The sequence below is a fragment of the Haliotis rubra genome, unplaced genomic scaffold, assembly GCF_003918875.1.
Source record: "Haliotis rubra isolate DU_JTF1 unplaced genomic scaffold, ASM391887v1 Scf1656, whole genome shotgun sequence".
NCBI lineage: Eukaryota > Metazoa > Mollusca > Gastropoda > Lepetellida > Haliotidae > Haliotis > Haliotis rubra.
The window spans coordinates 11,577-36,881 of NW_025765621.1; the positions used below are offsets into that span (position 1 = coordinate 11,577).

A 25,305-nucleotide genomic window follows, 5' to 3' on the forward strand; every position below is an offset into this window, starting at 1 on the left:
GATCTAAGCTGGATGAACATGATGAACACAAGCTGCCTGAAAATCTTTCATCAGTATGTACTGTCACTTACAGTTCATCAAGCTCATCTGTGTGGAAACATTCATTATGCGTATATATATATATTCCGTAAGGTGTAATGCGTGAGGATGCAAAAAGTAATTACCTGTACCTGTGCTCATGAATAACAATACTTACACAAGCCCATCCCATTAGCAAATTACATATTTAGAACATACAGAAATATTGCTACAAAAATACACATGAACTGAATTTATAATTTCTGTTATGATGAGCAATTTGCTTTGAGCTGTAATGAGGAAACAGCTGATGAACTGTCTGCAATGACAGATGGCCCTACATGGTTAGGTTGAGGTAGTCAGGTTGATGAGATAGACACAGTACAGATGGTTGTACATTGTTGAGGTCTAGATATGGAGGTAGATGAGATCGGTACAATGGTGACAGGTAGCTGGGTCCTGTCCATACAGCCATCACTTGTATGGGGATCGTCGGGAAGCAGTCTGACAGCATTCATATTGCAGGTGTGTCAGGAGGGAGTGACGTCTGGAATTTATCTGTTGTTGTGAACTGTGCATGCAGGCAAGTTTTACCTTCACCATGTGTGGTGAGGAAGATCATGTGACTCTACCGATTGTGCAAATCAGTGTGTTTTCATCTGCTCCTAGTGATGGCTGAAGATAATCGGAAATACCGTTGATCTGAAGAATTTTTAATGACTTTATGTGCGGCAATTGTGTCATTGATAACATCCTGCATAAACTGTGATAATCTAAAGTTTTAATTTAGGCTCACATTACACTAAAATAGCTGCTTCTAAATTATGTTCAGAATGCTGCAGTTGATGGTAATCACTTGCCTGTAATGTGAAATATCTTGATTTCCTTTCGATCTGTTTTGCATATTTTATCACAGTTACTAGATTGATGTTTATTCATTAATCAAATAATATTTAGTAAAGATTATTGGTCTCTATGATCTATATCAATAGCCAGCCCTATTGGTTCCTGTGGTGAATTGCATCTGCAGGAAGTGTCTTGATTTTCTGCTTGTGTTTGTTTTGTCACATTTCTCCTCCAGTTGTGTCACATTCCTCCACCAGTTGTGTCACATTCCTCCACCAGTTGTGTCACATTCCTGCAACATTTGTGTCACATTCCTCCACCAATTGTCACATTCCTGCAACATATGTGTCACATTCCTCCACCAATTGTGTCACATTCCTCCACCAGTTGTCACATTCCTCCACCATTTGTGTCACATTCCTACACCAATTTTGGGCAACATTTGTGTCACATTCCTCCACCAATTGTCACATTCCTGCAACACATGTGTCACATTCCTCCACCAATTGTGTCACATTCCTCCACCAGTTGTCACATTCCTCCACCAGTTGTGTCACATTCCGGCAACATTTGTGTCACATTCCTCCACCAGTTCTGTCACACTTTTCCACCATTTGTGTCACATTCCTCCACCAATTGTGTCACATTCCGGCAACATTTGTGTCACATTCCTCCACAAGTTGTCACATTTCTCAACCAATTGTGTCACATTCCTCCACCAGTTGTGTCACATTCCTGCAACATTTGTGTCACATTCCTCAACCATTTGTGTCACATTCCTGCAACATTTGTGTCACATTTCTGCAACATTTGTGTCACATTCCTCCACCAGTTGTCACATTCCTCCACCAGTTGTGTCACATTCCTACACCATTTGTGTCTACATTCCTCCACCAGTTGTGTCACATTCCTCCAACATTTGTGTCACATTCCTGCAACATTTGTGTCACATTCCTCCAACATTTGTGTCACATTCCTCCACCAGTTCTGTCACATTCCTAGACCATTTGTGTCACACTCTTCCACCAATTGTGACACATTCCTCCACCAATTGGAGAGCGGAAGGTCACGGGTTCGATCCCCGACCGCGTCATAGCAAAAGACGTTAAAATATGGTACTTGTTGGTCCCTGCCTGGCGTTCAGCATTAATGGGTACAACAAGGACTGGTCGCCTCGGAGTCAGTATAATGTGTCTGAGTGGGGTATTCATGCTTCACTGCGGCATCTCAGTTGGCTAGCACTATAAAACCAGCTTCAATCTGGGCTAGTACAAGCAGCCGCATATACATATACCCACACATACACGTCGTCATATGATCAAAATATTCTCAAGCACGACGTTAAACCCAATTTCACCTCACCTACACCAATTATGTCACATTCCTCCACCAGTTGTCACATTCCACCACCAGTTGTGTCACATTCCTCCACCAGTTGTCACATTCCTCCACCAGTTGTGTCACATTCCTCCACCAGTTGTCACATTCCTCCACCATTTGGTTCACATTCGTCCAGTAGTTGTGTCACGTTCCTCTGCCACTTATGTCACATTCCTCCACCATTTGTCACATTCCTCCACCAGTTCTATCACATTCCTCCTCCAGTTGTCACATCCCTCCACCAGTTCTATCACATTCCTCCACCATTTGTCACATTCCACCACCAGTTGTCACATTCCTCCACCAATTGTGTCACATTCCACCACCAGTTGTCACATTCCTCCACCAGTTGGTTCACATTCCTCCACCATTTGTGTCACATTCCTCCACCATTTGTCACATTCCTTCACCAGGTGTCACATTCCTCCACCAATTGTCACATTCCTAGACCAGTTCTGTCACATTCCTCCACAAGTTGTCACATTCCTCCACCAATTGTGTCACATTCCTCCACCATTTGGTGCACATTCCTCCACTAGTTGTGTCACGTTCCTCTGCCACTTATGTCACATTCCTCCCTTTCAAGTCCATTCTTAAACCACTTGTGTCAGATTACTACATCAACTTGTGTCAAATTACTCTTCAACTTGTTTCATTATTCCTCTCAGAGTCCTATTCCATCTGTGTCATAGTATTTCTCCAGTTGTGTCATACCCCTCCTTCACTTGAGTCTGAATACTCCATTACTTGTGTCACAATACTCTTCTGGAGCAGTCAGGTAGCCTACTGGTTAAGGCGTTCACCGCCTCGCCGAGGACCCAGGTTCGATTCCCCACATGGGCACATTGTGCAAAGCCCCTTTCTGGTGTCCCCGCCGTGATATTGCTGGAATACTGCTATAAGTGGCATGAAACTAAACCCTTTCACTCACATTACTTTTCTGTTTGTATTACTCCAGTTAATCACCCCTCGAGTTGTCACATGACTCCCCCCAGTTCTCCTCCATTTATGTCATGTAATTTTGGGCTGTGTTTACCTCCGTGTCATAACACCTTTGTTTATGTTACAGGTACATGGATTTGACGTCAGCACCATCAACTCAGTTCAGTTTTCTAATCACACAGGTACATGTAACTGATTTTCTACCAAAGTTAAACATAACTTGAAATAGTAGGATCAATCTGCAAATGGAACGATCAAATTTTGGTTGGTTGGTTGGTTTGTTATTTAACGCTGCACTCAGCAATATTCCAGCTATATGGCAGCGGTCTGTAAATAATAGAGTCTGGGCCAGACAATCCAGTGATCAACAGCATGAGCATCAAACTACGCAATTGGGATACAATGACATGTGTCAACCAAGTCAGCGAGCCTGACCACCCGATCCCGTTATTCGCATTTTACAACAAGCATGGGTTACTGAAGACCAATTCTAACTCAGATTTTCACAGGTTAGATCAAATTTTAAACAACACTGTAGTTGTTTTGTTTTGATTTGTATTACAAAATGTGATGCCATGATGACTCTCATCTGATGCCTATCATAGCTGTATGCAGGGAAGCAATTTTCATGAATTTTTCAATATGATGATGTTAGGCAACCATAGTCAACTTGAAGTTGCAGATGATGAACATGTATCACTTTCTGTATATCACTTTGCTTTCAGGGTATGGAAAATTCAAAGGTCAAGTCTTAAACGACCAAGATGTCACTGACCTCTATGAGGGTCTCAAGGTCAACAATTTACTGCAATTTTCACATATTTTAACAGGTAAATACACAAACCTAACTTGCTACCCCTTGCATTGCACCATGTGACCACACCACAGTATAACTGACAATGGTGTGTATTGATTTTATCTTGTCTAATGAATTTTCATTAACAGGAAATGGACAAACACAATTGAAAAGTGTTCACAAAATTCCAATTGTGTCACAGGATACTTTGATTAACTGTTAGCAGCCAGGCACGAAACAAGCCAATTTTTTCGTGTAAGCCCGATAGGTTGCAAAGCTTTATATTAAGATAGTATTGAGGGATTGTCCAACCATTTAGCAACAATCATGTGTAAGCCCAGTTTTTCTTTATAATGGTAGCTGCACCCCTGGCAGCTTTCAAAGCGCTCTTGTTTCCATGGACTGCTGAGCTCGGTACCCTGAGCTCAAATGGACTGACAAGTGGTGTTGATGGGGTATCTAATTAATTGTCTTCTGTGACACGTGTACAGTGTATATCAACTGATATTTGATTGTCACTTCTTTGCTACAACATGTACTTGTTAATTGTTAGATTGAATCACACCGGTCCACTCAATATCTTGTGATACATTTGTATTTCTGGTCTAACACTTAGATGTTCTTCCTGATGGTGTCATGGCATCCATATGTACACTGGCTGCCGAACAGTTACCGCCATATTTTAGTGGTATTTACAAAATTACTCCGATATTCGTTAAATTAATGAAACAGAATTAACTATGATACTTAATTAGCTATTCACCGATTTGTCTAGCCCGTTCACTGCCGCCGATCGTGTTTATATATAACGTGGCGGAAGGGAATCATGGCAGTATAGATAGATGTTTTCTCACAACTAACTGTAGTGTAACAGTTATCGCCATTTCTGAATTTGTCATGTCAGATACATATCATAAAGTAACCTCGAATAATTGATTGTTTGACTAGTTGAGTGGGTTTTTACAGTAGATTGATAGGGAATGGGGAAACAATTAATGACCTTTGTGAACTTGAACTTGCTATTACATAAATTGTGTGACATCCCTCAGCTAAGTTAAACAATTTTTTACAGTGTTCATAACTTTATCTTTAATATTTCTCTGATGTTACTTACCGTGAGTAATTTTCTTTTGCTGTCTTTTATTGTTGTCAAATACCATGGGGAAAAAATACTGGAATTGTAATTGACTGGAACTGTGCACACATGATACTGGTGTATTGGCTATAACTATTTGGCAGCCGGTACAGTACATGGATGATGGATAATGGATAACTATCTCTCAAGTTTGACCTATCTTATTTTGATGTTCAGTGTCACAGACATGCTTACAACATCAACCACAGGTTTACATGCTTAGCGTGATGACACAAATGCTACCATTCTAGTAGTCTGTCTCACAGTCCCTGAACCATATTATTTTCCCCAATGCTTAGCCCTCCCTGCAATGCTAAAGCCCTAAATGAAGCAAGTCTAGATTTCCTCAGGTTCAGGCCTGAATCTCTGGTCTCACTGGGTCTCCTTTTCAATTTAAATGGGTTTATTTGCTACTATGACAATTATATGTATTCAGGGATTAAACGTTAGTCTACCATTCTAGCTGTAACCATGGTAACAATGCCTTTGGTGATGAACAAAATTACTAGACATTCATGTCATGTAATAACTGCAAAAAGATTATTTATGTCGAGTTTTACAGTATACATGGTACAGTGAGTGAGTGAGTTTAGTTTTACGCCGCACTCAGCAATATTCCAGCTGTATGGCGGCGGTTTGTAAATAATCGAGTCTGAACCAGACAATCCAGTGATCAACAGCATGATGACATGTGTCAACCAAGCCAGCGAGCCTGACCACCCAATCCCGTTAGTCACCTCTTACGACAAGCATGGGTTACTGAAGATTCCGGACCTTCACGGGCCACATGGTACAATGATAAACAGGATGTGACCAAACTAAAACGGAACAGAAAATGGTGTTAGGGTTTCATTATAGGGTAATGTGTTGTTTTGTTTGTTTGTTAATGCTGCACTCAGCAATATATCAGCTGTATGACAGCAGCGTGTAAAATATCGAGGTGAGTGATTGACATCATGAACATCAATCAGTGAGTGTGACCAATGATCCCCTCTAGGTAAGCTTGGGTTGCGGAAGACCAATTATAACGTGGATCCTCTCTGGTAATATGACTCGCAAGAAAACGGACCTGTGAAGATCCGGGTTAGAATTGGTCTTCACTAACCCATGCTTGTCGTAAGAGGCGCCTAATGGGATCGGGTGGTCAGGCTCTCTGACTTGGTTGACCTGTCATCGTATCACCATGATCGATGCTCATGCTGTTGATCACTGGATTGTCTGGTCCAGAAGCAATTATTTACAGACCGCTGCCATATAGCTGCAATATTACTGAGTACTGGCGTTAAAACAAATCAACCAGCCACAAGCAAACTTGAACTGTGTACTCCCTAGGAGTTGAGAATAAAAACTAAGTGCACTCTGATCCATTGACCAAGATAATGTTAGTACTTTCAGTATGCTTAAGGATGGCTTTGACATTTTCCTAATCCACATTAGTATTTTCTATTATTATATATTAAGTTTTCAGTATCTAAAATCAGGACCAAGAGGATGAGGTTTGACAGAAGCCTCACTGCAGTTGAATACATTAAATTTGCTGCATTCTAACTAATCTCACTGCCATCTTTCATTTCAGGGTACATAGGTTCAAAGTCATTCCTAGAAAAAGTTAAAGAAATAATTCAAGAACTCAGAAGTCATAATCCTAGTCTAATATATGGTGAGTTCATTTCAACAGTTGCAATATGTCACACACAGTGTTAAATATACTATAAGGCTAATGCTATTTTTGAGGGCATTATCATTTGCAGAAGCCCGAGGTCTTCCATTAACTGCCCGACGAAGGAGGGCAGTTGAAAAGGATTGAGGGGCTTCTGCAAATGATAATGCCCACATTAGCATTACCGTTATTATTGCTAAAATACATGGAATTTGTGTTGAAAAGAAAAAGGAAATAATGAAGAAATTTGACTGGAAGTTTACCCAAATCAACTTCTGACGGGGTTGACTGCCCGAATGCAATTACGTCATCGAACAATTCAAGTGACATCACAACAGAAAGTGACGATATTCGACCTTGGCCTTCGACAAGGCCATAGCCTGCAACATGTCAAACTATGTCAGTGTTCGGTTTTGGTCCATCAACAGCCTTAATAGTGCAATTGTTAAGGTTAGCACCAACAAGAAAGCCAATATTACCACTATTTAAAGCAGGAATTCGGATTGCTTTGACTTGTTTGACCCAAAATATCTGCCAGTTGAAAGCCAATTAATGTCGAATGAACTGTAAGCCCACGCACCCACTATGACGTCACTTGACAACAGAACTGATAGTGGCCCGTCGTTAAGGTTGAGCGGTCCAATATCATTTGCAGCGGCCTGCAAATGTCTGATAATGGGAGGGCCGTTTCATGATAATTCCATGTATTTTAGCTATAGAAAATGATAACATGTGGTACATCCTTGTTAAAATATTGACTGGTCCCTGATATTTCTTGCTGCTGTTGTGCAAAGCGATCTTAGCACTTAGGTGACATCCGTGCCTTCATGTATTCTCACAGCAGTCTTAGCACTAAGGTTGCTTTGTACATGAACACCTTGTTCTTTTTAAGCACTGTTAAGGAACAACTTTGCATATATGTTTTCAGGTTTGCAATGGATTCAGACTTTTAAACAAACCATACCAATTATAGTATGTCCGATTCACAAGTTATAATCGTCATTTAGCCTCTTTCTCCTTTGGGATGTAGAGTATGGTGAGAAGGGGTCATGTGGTACATTTGAGTCACATCTAAGATGTTTAATTCTAAAGCAATGTAATAAAGCAATACATTTTCCTTTCTTATTCTATCTTGAAGAAAGGTAATAAGAAATGAAAATATTTGTATAACTGCTATAATCGTCTTGAATATTGCCAACAAACTGAAGAAGTTGAAGTCGGGGGATCAAAGAAATATGTCATTTTCAATCTTCTTAACTCTTGGGTTATATTCATGGTCAGTGATGTATCCTGGGTTATATTCATGGTCAGTGATGTATCCTGGGTTTATCCTTGAGGCCCTTTTAATGGAGTTATGGGAAAAAATTGTTATTTTGCTATAAGGCCAGACCAATATTATTTCTTGTTTTACGGACCCACCGGGTTTTTTTTTCAAGAATAAGAAACAAAATAAAAATTACTTTTCCCCGCTCAAAAAATAAAATCCTAATGTTTTTATTGGACAAAAATGTAAACTTACAAGAATTACAAGAATTTGTTTTTTAGATTGGTTTTTTTTTGCCCCATATACACTTCATAAATTGCCAAAAGTAAAATACTTTTAGTATTTAGAAGGAATATTGCTTTGACTGGTGATTATTTTTTTTTTCCTCCTGCCTGTAGGTTTTTTGAGGACAAAAATCCATAAAACAAGAAATAAAATTGATATGGCCTAATTAGTAAATGCAACACAAGTCTCTTATACAAAGCCATAGCATTAGTTGTTGATTAATTACATGAATTGGGAAATGAATTATTCCAACTTGGGAATTTTTACTGAAATTTGTTGCAGATTTAGTGATGAACGCCGACCTGTAGTCTGTCTCACAGTCCTGAACTGTATTACTTTCCCTTCAAACCAGCACTGCCAGCACAAATGTTCTAAATGAAGCAAGTCTATCTCATAGGGCTCCTTTTCAATGTAAATACTGAGCTTTGTTTCTCTTACTGGTATATGTTTTCAGAGACTAGAGGGCAGCTTCCGTGGTGTAGTGGTTAGGCGTCCGTCCGAGAGAGGCGGAAGGTCATGGGATTCGATCCCGACGATCGCGTCATACCAAAAGAGCGTTAAAATATGGTACTTGTTGGTCCCTGCCTGAAATTTCGGCATTAATGGGTACAACAAGGACTGGTGCAGCCTCAGAGTCAGTATAATGTGCCTGAGTGGGGGTATTCATGCTTCACTTTCGCGGCATGGTATCTCAGTGGGCTCAGCACTATAAAACCAGCTTCAGTCTGGGCTAGTACAAGCTGCCGCATTACACATACACACATGCATGTCGTCATATGAGCGAAATATTCTCAAGCACGACTTTAAACCCAATTTCACCTCACCTCACCTCAGAGACTAGATGTTAGTCTAATCTGAGGTCAAGACAAATCCTGAAAGTCCCAGACAGTATTCTAAAATATTGATAAAAGCTGCAAGACTGAATGATTTTAAATCTAGAACAATAGCCAAAGTCTATATTTAGAACAGATATGATGTCCTTAAGACAGACCATGTTGGAATAATAAATTAAATTAAATGCAAATTAAAGACAACAGCAAAATGGTGTAACTGTGTCTAAAAGCCATGCCTTCTGTTTGTTTCAGTGTGTGATCCTGTTATGGGGGACAATGGAAAAATGGTAAGACTGTAGAAGTGTTGAGATAGTTTGTCATCCGAAACTGGCATACACAAGAGACATCACTTGGGTGAAATTAATTGATGTCTTCTAGGAGATATTGCTCCAGTGATACTGCATACTGCATGTCCCAATCAAATGATGTCACAATTTCTATCTAACATTGACTTACATTAATATATATTGATGGAAACAAAAAAGGGAACACATGAATGAAAGTTAAAGAGTTCTTAAATCTATTTCCGTATTTTCACCCTCAGTGTAATACAAATCAAATAAACCTAGAAAAGAATAAAGGAAATGTTGTATTGTCCTTTCTTATTTCCATCAGTTCATTTTATTAAAAAAAAAAAACGAGTGAGATTTTCTGTGTAACACATTCAGTGATAAATCCACTGAAGAGAGTGTTTCGCTCGAGAGGGGTTTTAATCCTATATTTACGAGCCATGATGGTCTGCACTCTCTTTTGCAAATTTTGTTTACATTTGTTCTGCATTTACATCGCAGTGTTTCAAACATGTAACTGTTTAGACATTTCTGTATGTGTATGAAGTAGCTAGACAATGTTCTAATACATATATATGTGGCTACTTGTTAAAGTAACATTTTAAATGTTACTCTAGATAAAGGTTGACAAGAATTGGTTACTGCAAAATCATGCCGGTGTTTGACTTTGTTCACTCTCCTTACAGTATGTTCCAGAAAACTTGCTGGATGTTTACAGAGAGTCCATCGTTCCTTTAGCAGACATTGTAACACCCAACCAGTTTGAACTAGAGTGAGTACACCGTGTGACAGTATTTATATGATACATTCCTAGATTATATGACCCCATCCTAGATTATATGACCCCATCCTTCACTATGTGACCCCATCCTAGATTATGTGGACCCACCCTTGATTATATGACCCCATCCTAGATTATATGGACCAATCCTTGATAATCTGGACCCCATCCTTGATTATCTGGACACCCAACCTTGATTATCTGGACACCCATCCTTGATTATCTGGACCCCATCCTTGATTATCTGGACACCCAACCTTGATTATCTGACACCCATCCTTGATTATCTGGACCCCATCCTTGATTATCTGGACACCCAACCTTGACACCCAACCTTGACACCCAACCTTGATTATCTGGACCCAATCCTTGATTATCTGGACACCCAACCTTGATTATCTGGACCCCATTCTTGATTATCTGGACCCAGTCCTTGATTATCTGGACCCCATCCTTGATTATGTGACCCCCATCCTAGATTATCTGGACCCCTATCCTTGATTATCTGGACCCCATTCTTTATTATCGGGATGCCATCCCAGGTTATCGGGATGCCATCCTTGATTATTTGAACCCCATCCTAGATTATGTGGAACCCCACCCATCCTAGATTATCTCAACCCCATCCAAGATTTTATTAACCCCATCCTTGATTACATGGACCCATCCTTGAGTATCTGGACCCCATAAGAATGAACTCATATTAGGATAGGATGTTTTCTTGAGTGAGTACATCACAGTTCCCAATGATATTTAAGACGGCACATTACATGAGTGATGTTGTCCGTTCCCCATTTTCTCGTTAGAATTCTGATTTGGAGCAGTTCCCAGAAACTTATGCTGGTTGCAAGAAGAGACCAAGTGGATCCAGTGGTCATGCTGATGGTCAGTGACCTCATTCACTGACAGCATCAATGATTGCTCCATGCAGTATTGATCAATTTTGCTGGTTTCAACTTGAATAATCAGTAGTTACAGGCCACAGTCACATACCATATATTACCGTAGATAAGCCGGATTTCTGGTGACCAGCAGTAAGAAAACGACATCCTATCCTTTCTCGTGAACAAACAAGAGAAAACGACTTTGTCAGTGAAGATGTCAAATTTGCAATTAAACATCACTAGAAAATATTATTTACCTTTTCAGTTCTAACTTGTTTTTGCTGGGCATTGTGTTATGTGCAGATATTAAGATTACTGTGTGTATTTGTCTCATATAGAGCCGGAAATAGCAATCAGCTGTGCACGTGTTTCCCGGCAATCTACCAATGATTTAGTTAGAACAAACCCAATAACATAACAGGATGAATTCTGATGCAGTGATCGGTAAAATATAATATCAAAAACTATTAATTTACCGAGAGAAATATATTCTAGCATTGTGTAGTTTTAGCTACTGGTTTTGTTTTATAAATGTAAAATATGTATAATCATCTCTAAGGTTATGCGGCAGCACTTTCGTGTATTGCCAGAATGTTTTTATGCATGGAACTATTTGACCTGTCCCTGATGGGTTTCGCAGGATCTCGCTATTTCCTCCATGAAAACAGTTTGTTGACATGTGATCGTCAGCTACAATAAATGTGAGAGAGTGAGTGAGTTAAGTTTTACGCTGCACTCCGCAATATTCCAGCTATATGGCGGCGGCCTGTAGATAATCAAGCCTGGACCAGACAATCCAGTGATCAACAGCATGAGCATCAGTCTGCACAATTGGGAACCGATGACATTTGTCAACCAAGTCAGCAAGCCTGACCACCCGATCCCGATAGCCGCCTCTTAAACAAGCATGAGTTACTGAAGGCCAATTCTAACCTGGACCTTCACAGGTTACAATAAATATTACATTTAGCAAAACAAAATATATCTATTTTCTGTCAACTACACTTCATTTCGAGGCGTGAGTAGACGTAATATGGTTGTGATTGTTGTGAATAATGCAGACCGAAGTTATAATTATCGGTAACTGTAACTGTCAGGTCTGAGTTGGCGCGATTAGGACCCCATCACAAGGGGTCGAATTTATGTACGAAACATACCATTTTGATAGAGATTTTAAGGGTCTATGAAATTGGCTTATCTACAGTAATATATACAGTAGCTAGAATATTGCTCAATGAGAAATCGAACAATAAACAATAAATTACATGATACAAAACAAGATTTTTAGTTAATTTAGTTGAACCCATTTTTGCTTGTTACAGACTTTTATCAGGGTCCAAAGTAACAAATGAGAGTGAGGCTCTAGCAGCAATGGAGATGCTGCACAACAAGGGGGTGAAGACCGTCGTCCTTAGCAGCAGTAGCCTCGGCAGGGATGGGGTGCTCATCTGTCTTGCCAGTTCAAACAGAGGTGATTTGGGTAGTTTAAGCTATTTGCACAGGATATATAATCAGTATATGAAGTAAGGCCTGTCCAGCTGCCCAAGATGGGCTAGATTTCTGACGGACAGTGTTAATTTACAGTTTGTCAGCCCAATGGTCTGTTAAAATTTTTGGATAACATATTCTATCCTTTCGATTTTGACTACATCTCGGAGTCGGATTTCTCTGAAAATGACTGTTGTGACGAGACTGTTAAACAGTAAATACATGTCTCAGGTTCATCACTCATTATAAGTAAAAACTGAATTATTATCTTTGGATTGTCTGGTCTGGTTAAATCCATTTGGCTGGTAACATTATGAAGTTACCAGCCCTGATGTCTGCTTGGTGTTTGGCTTATTTCATACACTGATATAATGTATATCGAGATACTTCCTCGACAACCTCCAGGGTATATGTTCAAATCTCCACTTCAATGGATGCAAAGCGTCCAATAATTGGTACCCTCCCTTTGCCAGGGATAGCAATTTTTGCTGATCAGCTGATTTGATTTCAAATTGATCAATTTTCCTGTTACGGTGACACAATATTAGCTTTTCAGCTGAAAATAGATTTTCCTGTTGCCATCACCCCTTTGCTGCCTCCACCTCCTCACAGTAGCCAGTCAGAGAAGCTTTTACAACCGAGCTTTGTCAACAAAGATGGCGCAAAGGTTTGCTCGCTGCACAACTCCGATTTAGGGGGAAAATCATACAGACAAATTGACAGGTCTGAAACTTTAAAAAAATATATGCAAGAACTTCTACCTCTTTCAGGGTACATCTGCAACAATTGTGTTGCCAAGATTAATCAGTTAGATAAAAGAAGTGGAATTGAGTAATGATAGAAGCCTTGTGATTGGTGTGCTCAACTTCCCAGAGTAGACACCTGATTGGATAAAAAGCCAGCAAAGGTAATACAATTATCGGGCCAAGCCGTAGATGCATCCAGGGTACTAGTGGAGATTTATCAGAACCTATATTGCTGAGTGCAGAGTTAAACAACAAACAAACAATCATCGTCATTAAGGATTATGTGCAATCCTGTGATGTTCCCTCTACAGATGGAGCTAAGGAATGCTACCGTATAGAAATACCACTGTTGCCAGCCATCTTTGTTGGAACTGGTGATCTGTTTGCCGCGTCACTCATGGTATGGATGCAGAAAGACAACAGTCTCAAGGTAAGTGACCAGTGTCCACCTACAATAGCAAAAGGTTCCCATGTAGTTTCGGACACGATTAGCAGGCAGGCAACACTAAGTTTTTTTAAAGAGTGCAACATGTCCGCCACCCAATGCCAAGGTCACAGGGATCATTCTTGAGTCACGATTTTCTTCCCAGGTACACCCCAAAGTTATTACTCTAGAATCCCAAGTACTCAAAAGTTGATAGACCCAGGCAAATCTCTGGATTTGCTAATGATTAGAAAACACAGTCTGATGATGACACTCTCATTGGTTGAACGAAATGTAAAGGAATACTGTTTGTTTTACATCATGTGCTGATGATTTATGTGAAGTGTTTGTGAAAGGGGAGGAATTTGTTCCAGGTTGCATTTGAGAAGACGATATCTACTGTACAGGCTGTGATAAGGAGGACACTAGACTATGCCAAAAGTAGGTACCATCAACCAGTGACACTAAGTTGTGCTCAGAGTAGGCACCACAAACCCCCTACCTGTTGGAGTTGGTCTTCAGCAACCCATGCTTGTCGTAAGAGGCAACTAACAGGATTGGATGGTCAGGCTCGCTGACTTGGATGATGCTTGGCATCATGTCCATAAATGCCCATGTTGTCAGTCATTGGATTGTCTGGTCCAGACTTCGATTATTTACAGACCACCTTCATGTAGCAGGAGTGAGTGAGTGAGTTTGGTTTTATGCCGCTTTTAGCAATATTCCAGCAACATCATGGCGGGGGACACCAGAAATGAGCTTCACACAATGTACCCATGTGGGTATTCGAACCTGGGTCTTCGGGGTGATGAGCGAACAACACTTTAACCACTAAGCTATCCCACCGCCCCTCATATAGCAGGATTATTGTTTAGAGTTGTGCAGAGTTTAACAATAAACAACCAAAGACTACCCAAGACTGTGCCCAGAGTAGGCACCACAGACTACCCAAGACTGTGCCCAGAGTAGGCACCACAGACTACCCAAGACTGTACCCAGAGTAGGCACCACAGACTACCCAAGACTGTGCCCAGAGTAGGCACCACAGACTACCCAAGACTGTGCCCAGAGTAGGCACCACAGACTACCCAAGACTGTGCCCAGAGTAGGCACCACAGACTACCCAAGACTGTGACCAGAGTAGGGCACCACAGACTACCCAAGACTGTGCCCAGAGTAGGCACCACAGACTACCCAAGACTGTGCCCAGAGTAGGCACCACAGACTACCCAAGACTGTGCCCAGAGTAGGCACCACAGACTACCCAAGACTGTGACCAGAGTAGGCACCACAGACTACCCAAGACTGTGCCCAGAGTAGGCACCACAGACTACCCAAGACTGTGCCCAGAGTAGGCACCACAGACTACCCAAGACTGTGCCCAGAGTAGGCACCACAGACTACCCAAGACTGTGCCCAGAGTAGGCACCACAGACTACCCAAGACTGTGCCCAGAGTAGGCACCACAGACTACCCAAGACTGTGCCCAGAGTAGGCACCACAGACTACCCAAGACTGTGCCCAGAGTAGGCACCACAGACTACCCAAGACTGTGCCCAGAGTAGGCACCACAGACTACCCAAGACTGTGCCCAAATTTTGCACCTTAGCACTGATACTAGGCTTATTCCCAAAGTGGGAACCAGATGTTTCACAGAAAAGAAATAACCTCATGGTACATGGTATATCTACAATATACTTCACAGGTTCTCTCAGTGCTGATTGGGCGGTGGGGTAGCCAAGTGGTTAAAAGGTGTTCGCTCATCTCGCAGAAGGCCGGGTTCGATTCCCCACATGGGTACAATGTGTGAAGCCCATTTCTGGTGTCTCCTGCCATGATATTTCTGGAATATTGCTAAAAGCAAACCAACCAAAACTCACTCACTCACTCAATGCTGATGTGTAAGTACTACACCCAAACTCTGGGATGTAAGACATCAGTGACAAATGATCGTAGAATCTAACTGTGAACTTCTTTTTCTTCCAGAGGTTGCAGGTGAGAATATGAAACCAACTCCAGCTCAGATGGAGCTGAGGCTGGTGCAGAGTAAAGATGATCTGGAAAATCCAGAGATACTGTACACCGCAGAACTGTTCTCGTGATGATGACCCCCAGATAGGAGGATCAAACACCAGACAGTGACACTTCCTACTGTGCTATCATTGTTTGTATATTCTTTACAAAGAAATTGAACAAATTTGTGATGTTTGAAAGCTGTTATTTATGTGAGAATGTGATTTGGATAGATAAAAAGACTATTTACCCAAGACTTTCATATTAATCAACAGATATCACAGATATATAGATAAATCAGAAATATTATACAAAGATAAGACCACTTTCATATTGTCTTAAAGGTTTTCATGGGCATTTTTTCATGTTTCTTACGGATGTATAGTATATTGGCCCGGATTGACTTGAGCTTAAGAATTAACAAAATATATTGTTTGTTTTATGGGAAATATCAAGAAGCAAGCTGTTTAGGAAAAAGGGAATTACTGCATGATCTCAAAGGAAAAATTATGAAATCTTTTTTCTTATAAAACGCTGTTATGCACAGAACTAATGTCTATGACATGCTTAATTTCTTTGAAAGACAATTTTGTATTTCTTTAGACACAAGAACGTTTTTCTATTTGAACAATGTCGATATGTGCTTGCATGACTTGACATCAGACATGACTATTATATTCTTTCACAAGTTTAAGGTACCTTTCACAATCATTACACAAAAGTAACATGATGAAATGATAAAAAAAGGCAACAAGAACCATGGTGAAAACAGCTCAGTTTTCATAATTTTGTGTTTACCAACATATTGTTTCAGCAATGTCTTAAGAAAGACACAATCTGGTATGGACCAATGATTCTGAAGCTTCCATTTGAATTAGTCACTAATGAATTAAATCTAGAGTAACCTCCCCTTCTTCAAGCACAAACACAGTCTGTTTGGATATTTCTTTGTAAAAGGACAAACCTTTTACCTGCAGATTTATTGAAACAAGTAATTAATTTGGTCTGGCCTCAGTATCAAAAGAGGTATTTAATATTATATTAAGAGTGTTGTTAATAATATATTTCTTACTACCTTTTTTCAAAACAAAGTTGTGAATCATATCTCGTACAAAGTCAATGAAGTATTGATAATTTTTCAACTTCAAAGAAATGTGTGTGCATTACACAAAGGAAAGCAGTACATTCAACTCATATACAAGCATTTTGCAGCTCATCTGTGAGACAGGAAGTTATATTGGATTACATATTTATATTGAGTTATGCAGTATTTTTCTTGGAACAATGAAATTAAAGAAAAACCGGCCTCAAAGTGCCAAGGATAACCACCAGATACTGGTTATTGAGTGTGGCCTATATTTACTTTAAGAAACACTGATTTGATTTATGAGTTCAGACAAAAAAAATTGTACGAGTTCATAAGATGCTCCAACCTTTACTAAGTCATTTTGAGAATACCTCATTCAGCACCAGTTATGTTCTCGTAATAATCAGATCATCTAGACAGAGCCCAGTTTGAACAGGTGTGCTTCAGCATGCTTCAGTGTTGTGTTCACAGCCTCACTTATCCAGTGTATAAATACCTGCCCTAATTAGATACCAGATCCACAACACATTTGTAACGTTACGACCAGTCATAACTCTACAGATTACCATACACTTACGAATGCCGTAGCACTCCGAACACGTTGTGGATCAGAACACAGTGCCAATAGATTTGTTTCATGCCCAAGTGAACAAAGCTAAAATCAACCAGCCAATCAGATTACTCTAATAAGCAGCTGAAATCCTGGGTCAATTAGAAAATGGAACAGAATAAGATGACGCGAAACAAGGCTATGGTAGCCGATGGGTCCATGGTATTTGTCATAATACAATGGGAAAATATACACTGGATGATGAAGGAGGACTGTTGTTGATGTGACATACTGCTGATGTGTTCAGATTCTCCATAAGCTTGAGTTCTTGGTGTAAGCAAAAGGTGTAGATTAGTGTTACATTGTGCAAATATTCAGATTGCTAGAAGCTTTAGTCAATGCATTATAACATAAGGGACTGGTCATTTATTTGGGGGGATGGGATCAGGCAAGGGTCAGCCAAAAATATCACAGCCGCTTTTCAGGGAAAAACATGACAAGGGGAGTGTCCTTCAAAATATGGCAAGCGTAAGGGGAGGGATGTATTTGTGTGTTCAATAGTTCATCAAAAACCTGATTCCATTCCATTCTTTTCCCAATGCTCTGGTAGTAATGACTGGTTCTTAAATACTTGACCTGACGGTTTTTTACCAAAATACATTCCATCTGAACTTTATTGAAGCTTCAGACTTCTTTATCATATATAATCTGGAGAAGGCATGTGTCACTGAATATTTAAGATCCCCTTACCTGAAGGGATGCATTCCAGGGCTCTTGGCGCCATGATTTTCACAAGTCATGTTAAGGTATCGGAGTAACTATCTCCTGAGAGTGAAGGTCACATATCAGGGCCAGAAGCCATAAGTCAGTTAGTGAGTATGGTTTTATGCTGTTTTTAGCACTATCACTTTAGGGGATACAAGGTATGGAAGTCCTTAGAGTGAAGTTCATTTTGCAGAACAGGGCCAAAAGCCATGAATGAGTGAGAGGGGGTTCCCTAAAAATCATCATCACCCCCTAGCCATAAAAGTATGAACGGTCGCTTACAACACTGTACCCTTTAGGCAGATCCAGAGCATGGGTTACTGAAGACCAATTCTAACCCGGACCTTCACAGGTCTGTAGTCATATGAAAACAATCTGGGGCTCTTTACTTTATTTTCTGTCATGACAATGGAGAAGTTAAACCCTGGATGATCAATTATGGGACAGTTGCTGTAGTGTACTGAAAGATATTTGGAGTAAATCGAGTCAGAGTTTAAAATGGAATCGTTTATTACAAAAATATATTGCACTATTAATCATTGACATGTACTGCCAGAGGGTTTTGTTACTTCCATGTGTTATATAATCTAGATATTATTATTAGTGTTACAATTATTATTATTGTGATATCATTTGCAGATACAAGCTATGCATTGCTCAGTGCGGCAGTATTCCTTAGCAATAACTGTGTGAAGTGATGTTTGTGTGCGAGAATTACCACCGCGGTATAATGTAAAGTGACTGTAGATAAGCCGATCTCACAGTTAATCCTATCTTAACCCTTGAAATCAAAATAGTAAGCCCAGTATATAAACTGGACCACTAAAATACTTACATGTATTTTCAGTATATATTTGTGTTTTTGGCATATCACTGGTGGACACAGAGAAAATGTGTGAACAGCTGATTGCTATTTTGCTAGTTTTTTGGGGACAAGTACTGGGCTGGATCCAGGATTTTGAAGAAAGGGGGGTGCACATAAATCATGAAGTCCAAAGGTTAGGGGGAAATACTCCTCAGGGAAAAATTTTCGGAGAGGGGGTGCTCACCCCTCCTCTGGATCCGGCCCTGAAGTACACATGGTAGCCTTAATCCTTGCATATAATACAAACACACACAAACACACACAAACACACCACACTCTCTCGTCCCTAATGCCTGGCACAAAAATAAGTACCACTGAAATGGTGAATCACGTCTGGTGATGTTTCATCACAGTTCACATCTTCATTGACAGTCGTGTTCTCTTGTTCATTCACCTGATCAATGAACGGTATAGTTTCTGACGAAAAATACTTTGATCAAAGTGTAACCTTTACATAGGCCAACCCTTTTCAGCGGATATGTTTTTTGGGTCCAGAAAATTCGGCTTATCTCCAGTTACATTCAGTGTTTCATTGATGTGTAATCAAAAAGTATACATTGTGTGTATATATCACAGCAATTCAGTTCACTGCTGCTAGTTAGGCTACAAATATGGTCCAATGTGACTTCAAACCAATCTTTTTGATAGATGACCTCATGTGTAAGAAAGTCCTTTGTTTTCTTCCATTTGCGGAATTTAGAAATAACATTATATTGATTGATGTGAGGACTTAACAATCAAGAAGAGAAATATAAGTCAATCAGTTTATGAAAGGGTTAAAACATTTCTCACATGTAAATTTTACTGCTAATGCAGAAAGTTAAAAATGAAGGTGTTTTGCCAAAATAAGTTAATTTTCACATTTCATCCAAAATGTTTAATGTGTTACTATTTTAATATAGTGTATACTGTTTGTCAATGGATGTTATTCATGAATACCTAATTGTCTAATAGACAAAGTATACTGAACAGCAAAAGAAACGCAAGTTTCGAAAAAATGAAATATCATGAAGGTAAGCATTCATGTTTATGGAACGTTCATGGTAAAGTGACGTAATGATCCTAGATGAGATGATGTCATGCAATTTGACGTCCATACGAACCATTCGCACAAACACACCAACAGTGCAGCAAAACCATCATTTTAGCACGTGCATCGACGGTTCTGGATGAAAAGCATGCATTTCACTCTGAGGTATCCTTTATAAAGGTTTGTGTCAAAAAACAGTTCAGTATTGACACTAGGAGATGTACACGCCACACAAACGATGCCTAGACTAACGACTGAGCAGAGGGGAATGGCCATTGGAAAGTTGCACGGAGGTAGCTCTGCAACCGCTGTAGCTAGACAATTGGGCTGTCATCTTGCCACCATTACACGACTTGCTCAACGTCATCAGCAAACCGGGGTTGCTGCTGATCGTCCCCATACCAGACGGCAACGAGTGACATCTCATGCGCAAGATCGGTTCATCCGGGTCACTCATCTAAGGAACCAAACTCAAGCACCAACAGTAACAGCAGCCTTAGTTCATGGGTCAAGGGGAGCAGTGTCCAGTGATGCAATTAGGCGTCGTCTTCGGGCTGCTGGAATCCACTGCGAAAGGCCATATGTGGGGCCAATTTTTACATGCCAACAATGCCACTGACATTTGCAGCCCTCCCACAGCAGGGGTGTCGATGGATTATCTGGCTCAAAACAACATTAACGTTTTTCCATGGCCGTCTCTTCCCCCGTATATGGCTCCCATTGAAAACATTCTTGGACGAAATTGGACGGAGGATTGGTGCATGTAGACAGCCACTCACACTCTCACAATTGGAATAGAGATTGGTGTTTGAGCGGAACCAATTGCCTCAGGCATCCTTTCAGACACTAATGAACTCAATGAGGCCACGTTGCATGGCCTGTGTGCAAGCTCAAGGTGGCCATACACGCGACTAAAGAGACTGTCACTTTTCGCGTTCAGGGGTATCTCCATTTGACGGACTGTGATCAATTTGAACTTATTGCAATTCAATGTCAACAGCAACTTTCAGCTGTTAAATTGACAGTATTGTCTATAGAATAAATGATGGGACATGATTTTGGTTGTCTTCTATTCACAAACTTAACAAAAGCCAGACTTGCGTTTCTTTTGCTGTTCAGTATATTATGACAATGATATAGACAATAAATTGTCATAGACAATGTATTAAGTGTATTTCATCAGTGGAAGAAAGGCACCGATGTAGCTATTATTTAGCTGAAGGTATTTGGATAATTGATTGTGAGGCAGCATGTTTAGAGGTGAGACAGTTTGGGGTGAAAGTCTAATTATTATTTTATTATACCTTTTTGTGAGTTATTTTCATGTGGTTCATGCAAGCATAATGTTGAACTTAGTGGTGCTCCTCGTAATCCCGCCATATGCTGACATGTGATGTTATTTATGCAGCCAGTTTAATATGATCTAAAAGTCATGGGCATTTTGTATGAACCTAGTCTGTATGTAATTCTGGTGTTTTGGAGAAGAATATCAAGTGTGTTCGTGGATTAATATTTGATGAAAGCCGAAATTAACACAGGTCAGGTATGTTGCCTTGAAGAACCTATAGTTATTGTGCAGCCACAACAACTTGCATTTAACCCATGATCACTGATTTAACCTTAAGCTTATCCTGATGAGCCAGGGGACACAACTCTCTGGATCGCGATGAGCACATTGAACCTCTAGACCATCAGTGAACCAACCCAGTGGTATGACAGAAAATAATTTTGAACCATAATGTTCAAATCCTAATCAGGGTGGTAGGGTAGCCTAGTGGTTAAAGCCAAATGTGTGAAGCCCATTTCTGGTGTCCTCCGCCGTGATGTTGCTGGAATATTGCTAAAAGCGGCGTAAAACCTAAGTCAATCAATCAAATCCTAATCAACATATGAAACAGGGTAGCTCTAGTGGACAAAAACACACTTTGTATCAAATTACCTCCCTTTGATTCCAGGATCTGCTGCATTACAAGATTGACCCAGATCAGTTTTACTATAGTAGGAAATATCAAAGATCTACTTTCCATTTGGGCAAATGTTATTAGACTAAAATATTGCTACAGTATATATATCAAGTGGCTGAAGTATATTGGTAAGAGAACACTGTTTTCACATACTACTGTTGTTTGATTTATCATATCAGTGTTTTCATTTACCACGGGACACAATCATGAAATTCATTTTGTGACAACATCCTAGAGTCTTTAGCAGTGTTAGAGAGTCCATGTTATTCCTGAGGTAAGTGTAGTTAGGAATCAGGTTTTCTTTTTTAGTTCCTGTTACACCACAACTTGATTCAGAGTTATACATCAGTTATACTAGATATATATTGAATAAAAACATAAAACATCCTGGGGGTTTTCATGTTTTATATTAATAAAATAGTTTGTGTATACTCGTTCTGCATGCCACAATGCACATTCACTCAAGGTTTAATTCATCATCCATAACATGCTTCAACATGCTTTAACATTATTTATCATGCTGCATGTCACTTCAACATAGTTTATCATGCTGCATGTCACTTTGCATGTCACTTCAACATAGTTTATCATGCTGCATGTCACTTCAACATAGTTTATCATGCTGCATGTCACTTCAACATAGTTTATCATTCTGCATGTCACTTCAACATAAATTATCATGCTGCATATTACTTCAACATGCTATAACATGCTGCGTATCACTGCAACATGCTTCAACATACTTCCATGAGCTGCAACATGCTTCAACATACTTCCATGAGCTGCAACATGCTTCAACCTACTTCCATGAGCTACAACATGCTTCAACATACTTCCATGAGCTACAACATGCTTCAACATACTTCCATGAGCTACAACATGCTTCAACATACTTCCATGAGCTACAACATGCTTCAACATACTTCCATGAGCTACAACATACTTCCATGAGCTACAACACGCTTCAACATACTTCCATGAGCTGCAACATGCTTCAACATACTTCCATGAGCTGCAACATGCTTCAACATACTTCCATGAGCTGCAACATGCTTCAACATACTTCCATGAGCTGCAACATGCTTCAAATTAATCAACATGCTGCAACACATTTCAACATGATGTAGCATGTAATAGACATCAAATTCTGACATAATACTGATCCAGTACATAAATACCCTACTCCTCAAAGCTATAGTCCGTTTGGCTCAAAAGCGGACCGATGAATTGCAATCTAACTCGAAAACTAATAAACATAAAATACTCAATGAAACACTGATCATAATCAAAACATCAGACCTACTCAGTGAGGTTTTTTCAGAATTTATGTCCTAAAAATAGAAAAGTTGTTTAACAAACTATCATTAAAATATTGTCACAGTTCACTATTTCCTTCAAGGGAGGAGTGCAGAGAAAGGGACAGCCAGGTGTGTGAGAAAGGATTTAGACGGCACAGCTCACGTTAATGAATCAATAACTTTGTTGGCACTTGTGCACATGCTTCTCGTACACCTGGCTGTCCCTTTCTCTGCACTCCTCCCTCGTAACAAATAGTGAACAGTGTCAAAATTTTAATGATAGATTGTTAAACAACTTTTTTAATTTTATGACATAAATTCTGCAAACAAATCACAGAGTTGGTCTGATGTTTTGATTATGATCAGCGTTTCATTGAGTATTATATGTTTATTAGTTTTCGAGTTAGATTGCAATTCATTGGTCCGCTTTTGAGCCAAGCAGACTTTAGCATAGCTTTATTTCAAGTCTGAATGGAACAGTGCTAACAGTTGTCATTCTGTTAAATTACTCCTGCTAGCAAGAGAAATTTTCAGATAAAGTAGAGACAGGAGAAACAGTGACTCCTCTTCCAAAATGATGCCACAGTAGAAGTTCCTCACACTGATATGAGAAGTGGGGCCATGGGGTAGCCCAGTGGATAAAGCATTCACTCGTCATTCAAAGACCTGGGTTCGATTCCCCACATGGGTACAATGTGTGAAGCCCATTTCTGGTTTCCCCACCGTGATATTGCTGGAATATTGCTAAACGCAGCGGAAAACCCAATTCACTATCACTCACTGCTATGATAACTGAGGATGTCGGTCAATGTATGTTCTGTTGATGTCTTTCAGTGGCATTTAGAAGTTGTACAGTGATGTCCAAGATATTTTATGGATTAAACTTCTTTTTAATTTCTCTCACAACGTTTCGAGACCATTCCAGGTCCCTTCATCAGGTGAACTGGCAGTTAGGACTATGACGTCGTCACTATGACGTCATTACTGAGTTATGACGTCACAATGCAAGTGACATCACAGTACACTAGGGAGAGTACTGTATAAGTGAGTTAGTTACATAATGATGAAATTCTTGCTAAATAATAGAGTAGAAAGTTGAATTGTCAATACACAACAACTGCTAATTACACAAAGGTTACTTGATAGCAGGCTTTCCAAAAAAAGAATAGTAGACTCGTTTTTTCTTGTATCTAAAGTTCATCAAAAAAGTTCATCAAAAGTTAATCAAGAGGTCCCATGCACTTGGCAGGTATACACCCTGATCACGATTAATTGCTGGTTTATGTCTCCTTATCTCGACAGCTTCCTGTAGTTTTCTCCGACGCCAGTCATTGTTATTTTCGAAATCACCCTAATATCATTCCACATGATTACATGACTTGGGTTATTTGCCTTGTGTGCTCGATATAGCTGACTTATCATTTTGTTTGCATACTGATGACTTGTGTTCAGCAACCCGGGTGTTAATGGGCCTGAGAGTCTCGCCAATATATTGATCGCCACAGCTGCATGGTATTTGGTATACACATCCTCTAGGGTTGGGGCTTCCATTGCAAGATCCTCTACCATTTGCCCGAGGAGTGTCTTAATTGCTGTACCGCTAGAGAAAGTTATATCAAAGCCCGCTTTGCTCTTGATTAGTCGGGCTATTTGATGACTGACTGGTCCCACGTAGGGTATTGTGATTCTGATCGGGGATGGTTCAGGCTTGAGGCGGTTCTGATACTTCAAGCGCTTTTGGTGATAGTCCTGGAGACAAGACGGGCTGGGTAGCCATTGAGGACGGTAAAGGTTCTCTTGAGGGTAATCAATTTCACTGTTTAAATTATCTGGGTGACAGATCGACTTGGCTCTTCTAGTGAGAGTAGCAATAATTGCTTGTTTGATCTGTGGGTGGTGGTGACAGGAGTTGTAATTGATATACTGATCCGTGGTGAGTTGGCTTCCTGTACACAGAAGTG

The 25,305-nt window shown here is 40.0% G+C and overlaps 1 protein-coding gene and 1 long non-coding RNA gene across 2 annotated transcripts; one reads left to right on the top strand and one right to left on the bottom strand.

Annotated features, from left to right (window-relative positions):
- Positions 1-397: 397 nt before the first annotated feature.
- LOC124272055 (pyridoxal kinase-like) lies at positions 398-20,121 on the top strand. Its single transcript, XM_046707194.1, has 10 exons — positions 398-543; positions 3,314-3,368; positions 3,912-4,016; positions 6,694-6,777; positions 9,412-9,446; positions 10,136-10,221; positions 12,437-12,585; positions 13,660-13,778; positions 14,147-14,213; positions 15,759-20,121. The coding sequence occupies exons 1-10, from the start codon at positions 433-435 to the stop codon at positions 15,872-15,874; spliced, it is 927 nt and encodes a 308-aa protein (XP_046563150.1). The 5' UTR covers positions 398-432; the 3' UTR covers positions 15,875-20,121.
- A 2,313-nt stretch (positions 20,122-22,434) lies between these two features.
- LOC124272056 lies at positions 22,435-23,333 on the bottom strand. Its single transcript, XR_006897229.1, has 2 exons — positions 23,016-23,333; positions 22,435-22,845 (listed from the first exon to the last, which is right to left on the bottom strand). It is a non-coding gene; the product is annotated as an uncharacterized LOC124272056 (long non-coding RNA).
- Between the last annotated feature and the right edge of the window lie 1,972 nt (positions 23,334-25,305).